Consider the following 9,098-nt stretch of genomic DNA (forward strand, 5'->3'; position numbering starts at 1 on the left):
ACAGAGGTCAGTAATTTGCACCAGAGGTACACTTCAACTGTGAGAGACAGAATGTGAAAAAAAAATCCATGAATTCACATGGTAGGATTTGTAAATAATTTATTCGTAAATCAGGGTGGAAAATAAGTATTTGGTCACATCAAACAAGGAAAATCTCTGGCTCTCACAGACCTGTAACGTCTTCTGTAAGAAGCTTTTCTGTCCCCCACTCGTTACCTGTATGAATGGCACCTGTTTGAACTCATCATCTGTATAAAAGACACCTGTCCACAGCCTCAAACAGTCAGACTCCAAACGCCGCCATGGCCAAGACCAAAGAGCTTTCGAAGGACACCAGGAAAAGTATTGTAGACCTGCACCAGACTGGGAAGAGTGAATCTACAATAGGCAAGCAGCTTGGTGTTAAAAACTCAACTGTGGGAGCAATCATCAGAAAATGGAAGACATACAAGACCACTGATAATCTCCCTCGATCTGGGGCTCCACGCAAGATCTCATCCCGTGGGGTCAAAATGATCATGAGAACGGTGAGCAAAGATCCCAGAACCATGGGGGTGGAAACATCATGCTATGGGGCTGTTTTTCTGCCAAGGGGACAGGACGACTGATCTGTGTTAAGGACAGAATGAATGGGGCCATGTATCGTGAGATTTTGAGCCAAAACCTCCTTCCATCAGTGAGAACTTTGAAGATGAAACGAGGCCGGGTCTTCCAACATGACAATGATCCAAAACACACCGCCCGGGCAACAAAGGAGTGGCTCCGTAAGAAGCATTTGAAAGTCCTGGAGTGGCCTAGCCAGTCTCCAGACCTCAACCCCATAGAAAATCTGTGGCGGGAGTTGAAAGTCCGTGTTGCTCGGCGACAGCCCCAAAACATCACTGCTCTCGAGAAGATCTGCATGGAGGAATGGGCCAAAATACCAGCTACTGTGTGTGCAAACCTGGTAAAGACCTATAGTAAACGTTTGACCTCTGTTATTGCCAACAAAGGTTATGTTACAAAGTATTGAGTTGTATTTTTGTTATTGACCAAATACTTATTTTCCACCCTGATTTACGAATAAATTCATTACAAATCCTACCATGTGGATTCATGGATTTTTTTTTTTTTCACATTCTGTCTCTCACAGTTGAAGTGTACCTCTGGTGCAAATTACTGACCTCTGTCATCATTTTAGGTGGGGGAACTTGCACAATCGGTGGCTGACTAAATACTTTTTTGCCGCACTGTAGCAGGTCAGCAAATATACACTTTAAGCCAATTTTAAGGATATTTTGAGGTCATAAGTGAAAAATAAACCCCTCATCCTAACCACTGAGTCAAAATGAGTTTAGAATTTAGAATCAGCATGAGGAATTCACCAAATATTATCTGTCTCTTCTCCAGGACTCCAGCAGCTCCTGCAGCAGTGACTCTGACTAGATGAAGATGTCTGGAGGAACCTGCAAGGACACATTACTATCTTAGCCTTTCCTGTCTCATTTCTTTTAATGTTTACTTAAAAATAACTTTAACAGATGTAAAAATACATTAAACTTAAAGAATATGTAAAACAGAATGCTCATTCACATATGAATAAAAACTGGATATCTGGGTTTGTGGAGTATCATTTTGAGCCTTGAGCTTTCCTATGTTTGTTTTTGAATTAGAACATGACAAGAGTGGCTCAACTCTACCTGAGAAACTGGGGAAACTGCATTCTCACGGGGTAGCAACCTGTCAGTCACAAGGCAGCTCTGCCTTAACGCAAAGCCTGCTTCAGTGTCTCTTTGCTCTGGAACATGATTTTCAAAAATAACATGTTGTAGAACTAAAACCATCTGGAAATTGTTCACCGAGTTCATAAATCAGAAGCAAGTATATCTGTGAAATTATGCAATTAAATTCTTTTGCACCTCGCTGCCCCCTGCTGGTCATCAAAGAGAATGCAGTTTTTTTAGTGTTGGGAAAACAAAATCTAGAGTCTACATTCATCTTTTTGTACACACACTTTGTGTAAACCTATAATCAGCTTCCGCTATATGGTTATCTTGTGTTGAAAAAATAAATATGAAAACTGATTATTCTTTTCTGGTCTGTTCAGTTTTTTTGTCTGATGTCCTTTTACAGAGCCAGGACTATTTTGGACATCTCCGTTTGGTACCAGTTAGCTCACCTGCTAAATAATGCCAAACAAAGAGAGCATATAACCCCAATTTTTTTTTTAGCTTTCTGTCTCCTACAGGATCCAATTTAAACTTTTAGTTTTTGTTCTTAAGTCACTTAACACCCAAGCCCCTTCTTACCTGCCTGAGGTCCTTTCTGTTTATGCTCCAGGAAAAACCATGAGGTCTAGCTCAAAATTAATGCTATCCATCCCACGGACTAATCTCAAATCTCGTGGCGATAGAGCCTTCTCTGTGGCAGGTCCCAGACTTTGGAATCGTCTTCCTCTAAATATTAGACTTGAACAAACACTTGATTAATTTAAATCACTGCTAAAGACATATTTTCATGTCCTGGCTTTTAACACACAGCTTTATGCAGCATCGTCTGTCTGGAAAAGTGCTATATAAATACATTTGACCTTGACCTTGATCAAAAAAAATGACAGTTTGAGGCACTTTCACATCAGCAGACCAGCAAATTGTCTCTATGTTTTGAATATAGTCTATGGAACAAGATCGGACATTCCAATTGTAACACAGCACAAACACAAAGGCTGTGATTTGATGATGATGATTCCCTAATTTCCCTCAGGATTAATAAAGTATTCTGATTCTGATGATTTATTAGTAGCTGCACCAGACACAGATCCTATGAAATCCATCATTGTGTTTGCTGGGATTAATTTAACAAATGATGGCATGACATCTTGTGGTGGGAGTTCAGGCTTGCCCCTGATGATGTAAGATGGATTTCATAATAGAGGTGTGGCTTTATAAAACGGCAGGGTCAGCTGAACGCTGTGTCTGTTGATCTGCAGTGCAACACACAGTAAGTCCATTCGTGGATATGTAGGAATAATTACCATGAAATATGTGTTTATGCACCTGGTACTATTTCTAGTTTTATGGACAAAAGTCTGTTTACGAGTGTGAACTTTCCTTCTGATGAGTAGTTTATAGTAATTATACTGTGCTGTGGCTTTCTTATATATTCATTTCATTTGTTCATACATCGTATGATTCTATATTTTAACCGGTTTAAAAACATTTAACTAACCTTTTGTCTTTTTCAAGGTGGATTTTTCTTTTTATCCGTCTTCTCTGAGTTATCATTACAATTAAACGTTTCCCTTACATTAACAGGTAACGGGTGACACCACGTTTTTTGAGTTTCTGGTTTTAGATCAGATCATTTGACATGTTCAGGCATAACAAAGGTAAAGAAATCACTTTTATTTCCTGATTCCTCAGTTGTTTTTGTAAATATTTATTCATTGAATTTTAAGGAGCAAAATTTTATTTTTAAAAGGAGGATGTCAACCTCATCCAGTGCCAGGAGGATGTCCACCAGGCCCTGCCCCACCACCTTCATGTCCACCTCAGCCTGGTCCATTTGGATGCTGTCCAGTGACCTCACCTTGTGGAGAATCTGGAGGTCATGGCCACGTGGTAGGACCCGGCTGCGGATCTACTCATGGACATGGTGATGGGCATGGTCATGGCCACGGTCATGGACACCACGGTCATGGACACCACGGTCATGACCATGGACATCATGGTCACGGGCATGGCCATGGACATCATGGTCACGGGCATGGCCATGGACATCATGGTCACCACCACAAGCATAAACATGGCCACAAGCATGGTCATTGCCACAAGAAAGGAAAAAAGTGTCATGGGGTAAGATATGATTATTTATGCAACAATGTACATTTTGCTATGCTATTAGATCTGCTTTATATTTTCTTTAGTTTCTGTAATAAAAAATACTCAACAATATTAGAGGGAGAACCAAAAGACAGTCCAAAGATCACCTATGAGCAGCACTTGATGAGAGTAAGTTTTGTTCTAAGGGGAAGAGACCTCGGGCAGAGTCCCTGTAGCTGCATGTGTCTTCATTTATAATACCAGTGTCAAACCTATGAGTAACTTAATAGGTTTGCTCAAATTCATGATCACACACAGATTTTGACACAAATCTGCGGCTTCCCGGAGCTCCACACAACCTAAGACTTATTGTTTTGGTTTTCATGACTAGTGCTTTAGAGTAAAGGTTATTAAAGCCAGTGTCCCAGCTGTGAACATTTGGGAAGGGAAAGGCTACGAACAGGGTAGAATTCAGGAGTGCAGCACTGCACTACTGAATAGCAGTTCAAACAGAGGTGAGGTATGATGACACTAGCAAGTTTGCGCAATCCTTCCTGAAAACCGATTTTCAGTGAAGCATTTTATCCAAGTGTAACTCACCAAGTATCGACTTTCAACACTGATGTTTTTATAACTTGCTCAGTCTTGTCTGAATTTGTCACAGTTGGTCACACTGAGCCAACAACCTTGATGATCTGATGCCATCACTTTTACAGTAACTCAGAATGGAGGATATAAAACTGAGATTAAATCAGTGTGCTAGATACTTTCAGAGTATTTAAAATATCTTGTGTTTATCCCTCCTGCAGTCCTCCAGCAGCTCCTGCAGCAGTGACTCTGACTAGAAGACTTCTCCATGAAACACATTCCACCTGGAAATCTTCGTGACACATTACAAAAATCATTTTTATGATGTAAAAATCTTGTGTTTACTCAAATATAAACCTGTTTTTGGCCCAAGAAATGCAAACACACTTTTAGATCATGTAAAACACACAGTGAGCCTATAATGGTGACTTTGTATCTATCTCTGTGGTAATAAATTTGAATTTGAGAACAAAGATGTATTTATTTTCTTTATGGCCTCTTTCTCACTTTCATGTGTGTCCTGTTATAGTGGTGGGTACTCATATTAAACATGATCCCTGTGCAGCCCCTGCTGGCCTAGTGGTGCATGAGTCTTTGTGTGCTGCATAGGCTTAACTACTGTTTATCTATACTTGAGAAGGTGCAACTAAAATCAGTGTGCAGCTGTGTTAGGAGGACCACTCCTAGATTAGCTTAGGTTATTAGGCTATTTGATTAAGATCTGCTGACTGTGGATGCCATTGAAGCACAGAGAACTCATTGTCATGCTTAAGAAACCAGTTTGAGAGTATAGGGGTTTTGTCATGTGGTGTGTTAACATGGTGGAAGAAGGTGGGCACTCTGTGGTCATAAAGGGATGGCATCAAAGCTCCGGCAGGTTGTGGTGTTTAAATGATGCTCAGCTGGTAGTAGAGCCTCTGGCTCTTTTACAGCAGTCAACGTGCTGACGTGAAGCAGACTTTAAATAAATGTAACAAGCAGAGGGTTGTTCCTAACAGTATCTGAGTTAAATTATGATCATTCAAGTGTTTTTTGTATTATACTAAATCAATCTTAAAAACAGTCAGTCCCCACATTTGTGCCACTTTATATTTGACCTCAGCTGTTCTGCTTCCTCTCTGTGCCTTATCTTTATTTACTCAGGGCAGGTTGGACCTTTGTTCAGTGCTGTTTTTCTCCTAACTGTTACACACCCTGCAGCTCCCAGTACAGTCACTTTAATTCAGTTTTTTATCACAGTTTATGGTTTCTTTTGTGCCATTTAATCTGTGTACTGCATCCTGTGGATGGAAACTTTGTGTCTTAATTCCAATGGGTGGTGCATTTTTTATATCTGATTACAACAAAAAGTGTGTTCAGTGCACAAGTGAGATTAATTTCGCCTTAAGCCTGGAAATATTAATTTCTGTGAGAAAAGAATCATCTTACGTATGAGTTTAGATTTCAGGGAAATGCAGCAGACATGTCTCTCCCAATATTACATGTATTTGTACTTTCTACCCCCAAATGACACGATGAAAGAAGTCAAGGACTACTTCTGAATTGCAACGTGGTGCTTTATTTTCATGATTAAGAAATTTCCATCACAAACCAGTGCAGAATTCAGCAGAAATTTAACGTGTCTCCTTCAATAATAATATGAAACCTGCACCGATGCGCCTGTGTGTTGACTGTGCATAACGTCTGTGCAGATGCTCAGCTTTATAAGCATCAACAGGTGACACCAAGTATTCAAAAGTTTTGCAGGACTGCAAACGATTAAAAAAAAAACTCTAACCACAGGGCAAAATAGATCATGTGGGTCTGTGGGTGTGCACTCTTATAAAATCTAGTTTGCTGACTGTATATTAATGATTGTACACACACACACCCATGTAGGTCATAAAAAAGAAAATAGTCTGATAGGAGTTCAGACTCAGCCCCTGCTTCAGGTTCAGCTGCACATAAAAAGCAGCAGCAGGTGACGTCTGCATCTGCAGATCTGGTCTCAGCACTCGGTATGTTCACCTGTGATGCACCTGTGATACACCTGTGATACTCTTGTCTTTGTGTTCATTAAAGATTTTAATTTAAAATCTGTGTTTTTATTCTTCAGGACCTGCAGTTTCTCCTGGTAACGCAGCAAAATGTACGGACACAACCAAGGTAAACACGACTCTTTTAGATCGCCCCCTCAATCATCACCTTGAACTTACAGCTGATTCCTCATTTCTCCTTTTTTTTAGGCCCACCTGGTTACCCGAACTATCCTCCGCAGGGGGGTTGCCCTCCGCAGGGGGGTTACCCTCCACAGGGGGGTTACCCTCCACAGGGTTATCCTCCAGGGACTGTCCCACCAACCTGTCCTCCTCAGCACCATGGGCCACATGGAGGACACGGACATGGGCACGGACCTGGTTCTGGTTGTTGTCAAGGCCAAGGATCCTGCCAAGGGCACGGGCACGGACATGGACATGGACACGGACATGGACATGGACATGGACACAAGGACAAGAAAAAGGACAAGAAAAAGGACAAACATAAGCACAAGCACGGTCACAAGCATGGCCACTGTCACAAGAAAGGAAAGGACAGCCACGGGGTAAGACTGATTGCACCGAACCACAAATTCAAAGTGTGACATATAACATAAGAAATTTGTACAACACAACCAAATTGTGGACTTGCAACTCACAGGAAAACACAGAAATGTATTTTTCATAGTGCTTTTGCAAAACTTGCAATACCTGCATGACAGCCTTTTTTAAATGCTAGATAAACTTTGACAAACTGAGCTTCTCGTGAGTTTTGATGAATAACACGACTCATGTTCTCTGTTGTAGTCTTCCAGCAGCTCCTGCAGCAGCGACTCCGACTAGATGGAAAAAACCCGGAAACCTTCATGCTCCTGTCTCATCATTTTGAGCTTTGACACAGTTTTGCTTAAAAAAAAAAAATCAGTCCAGTTTTTGTCAGAAAATAATAATAATCTAAACTTTGATAGATACCAAATGAATCATCTGTCAAGTTACTTTAGATCATTGTGAGCTTTAACAAGCATTATTTTTATCCAGTGTTTGTCAGCAAAGAAATAAAAGTGATTTCAGTGCATGGTCAGTTTTTTTTTAAAAAATTAATCTCACCCTGTCTTGTTTTTATACAATATCCCGTATCCCTTTGTTTTTTTTTATTGGTTTTGTTTGACCATATAACCAAACTTTATTTACCCAGGTGACTGAACTGATTTGATCAGCCACACCTTGCTCACAGCGGTGTTCCACACCCTGAAACTTCCACTGTTGTGACTCTTATCTCATGATAGCTAGCCGTTTACATGGAAAAGTTCAGACCTGCTGCCTCTTGTTTTTGCATGTAGAAATGTTACTGAAAGGTGCACACTCACTCTGTGGTGAAGATAAATTCATTCTTTATTTAAGCAGAAAAACTGCTTAATGTAAATATAATTTGAAGTTTAACACAAAAAATATTAGCAGAAAAAAAACTAAATTGATTCCACTTCAATGTGCTTATTTTTTTTTCTTGTTGCAAAGATAACTGTGTGTACAGTACACCTAGGGGTACTTTGATATTTAAATCATATTTTTAAAGTTGTTCATATAGTTGGTTTGCAACAATATGTCTTTAAAGGAGCCTCAGTAGATAAAACTCAAGCCAATACTAGGAATACTTTATCTCTATCCTCAAAGTTCAATATGTTTCCCACGACAGCGTTGCTCTGAGTGCTCACAGGTTAATAATTAAGGATTTATTATGTCTGGAAAATATACTCAGACTTGTGGGTTTTACTGTGCTTTCTTATGAATAAGGGGCTGACCAATTTTAGCTTTTGTTTATTTTATTTTATTAAATTCACTTGTGTATTGTTGATGGGTTATAATGCGGAAATGTTGGTTTAAACAAACAAATAATGAGTATTTATTTGGTGTTAAGCAAAAAAATCTATGAAGCAGGAATGCACAGACTCAAAACAGGGAAACCAACAGTGATCTGGTGAAGAGCAACAGGTAGGCCAGACTACATGGACACAGGGAGTGAAATACACAGTAAACAACTGATAACAACAGGAGGGAGGAGGGAAAAGGAATCTAGATGCCAAAAAACACCAAATGTTTGGCATAAAACAGCAAATAACCAAACAGCAACTGACACTAAAGAGTTAGAGACAGGAAAGCTCAACATAACTAGAGTGGTAATAAAATCAAAACCAGAGCCAGAAACAAAACCCTGGAACTACGACACATGATATCAGACATGAAAAAATTCACTTAGCTTGTTTAAAGCACACAAAAGCAGACAAAGAGGCAGATTATTGGGTTCCAGCAAAGGAGAGGCAGGTATTACTCACAAAAAACACTTACTTACTTGTGCAAACCCAGCACTTTTGGACAAAGTGACTTTATTAATAAAGAGACCTCATTGATGCGTACGGAAGCGTAGTACGGAAGCGTAGAGCTGCCACCCAGGCAAAAGAAAAATACAAGTGTATCATGTTATAACGTGAAAGGTTTATTGTTCTAACAAGACACTTTTCCTGTTTATACAATATACTTTTCATGTTTACAATATATTGTACGAACGTGATAATTATGTATATTGTAATAACGTGATATTATGTTGTTCAAACATGAAAAGTATATTGTACAAACAGGAAAAGTGTCTTGTTAGAACAATAAACCTTTCACGTTATAACATGATACACTTGTATTTTTC

The 9,098-nt window shown here is 39.6% G+C and overlaps 2 protein-coding genes across 3 annotated transcripts; both read left to right on the forward strand.

The window, feature by feature from the left end:
- Window positions 1–2,915: 2,915 nt before the first annotated feature.
- LOC113007901 (urease accessory protein UreE-like) lies at window positions 2,916–4,861 on the forward strand. 2 transcript variants are annotated; one of them, XM_026144946.1, is made up of 4 exons: window positions 2,916–2,979; window positions 3,294–3,367; window positions 3,460–3,833; window positions 4,610–4,861. In XM_026144946.1, exons 3-4 carry the CDS (start codon window positions 3,625–3,627, stop codon window positions 4,686–4,688), a joined length of 288 nt encoding a protein of 95 aa, XP_026000731.1. In that variant the 5' UTR covers window positions 2,916–2,979; window positions 3,294–3,367; window positions 3,460–3,624; the 3' UTR covers window positions 4,689–4,861. The 2 variants fall into 2 exon arrangements, with proteins under 2 accessions (XP_026000731.1, XP_026000730.1); XM_026144945.1 differs by having other exon boundaries at window positions 3,463–3,833.
- Window positions 4,862–6,247: 1,386 nt separating this feature from the next.
- LOC113008261 (glycine-rich protein A3-like) lies at window positions 6,248–7,446 on the forward strand. The gene is made up of 4 exons (XM_026145557.1): window positions 6,248–6,385; window positions 6,484–6,533; window positions 6,614–6,969; window positions 7,211–7,446. The coding sequence occupies exons 2-4, from the start codon at window positions 6,515–6,517 to the stop codon at window positions 7,244–7,246; spliced, it is 411 nt and encodes a 136-aa protein (XP_026001342.1). The 5' UTR covers window positions 6,248–6,385; window positions 6,484–6,514; the 3' UTR covers window positions 7,247–7,446.
- Window positions 7,447–9,098: the final 1,652 nt, after the last annotated feature.

Source organism: Astatotilapia calliptera, chromosome 16 (genome assembly GCF_900246225.1).
Source record: "Astatotilapia calliptera chromosome 16, fAstCal1.2, whole genome shotgun sequence".
Taxonomy (NCBI): domain Eukaryota; kingdom Metazoa; phylum Chordata; class Actinopteri; order Cichliformes; family Cichlidae; genus Astatotilapia; species Astatotilapia calliptera.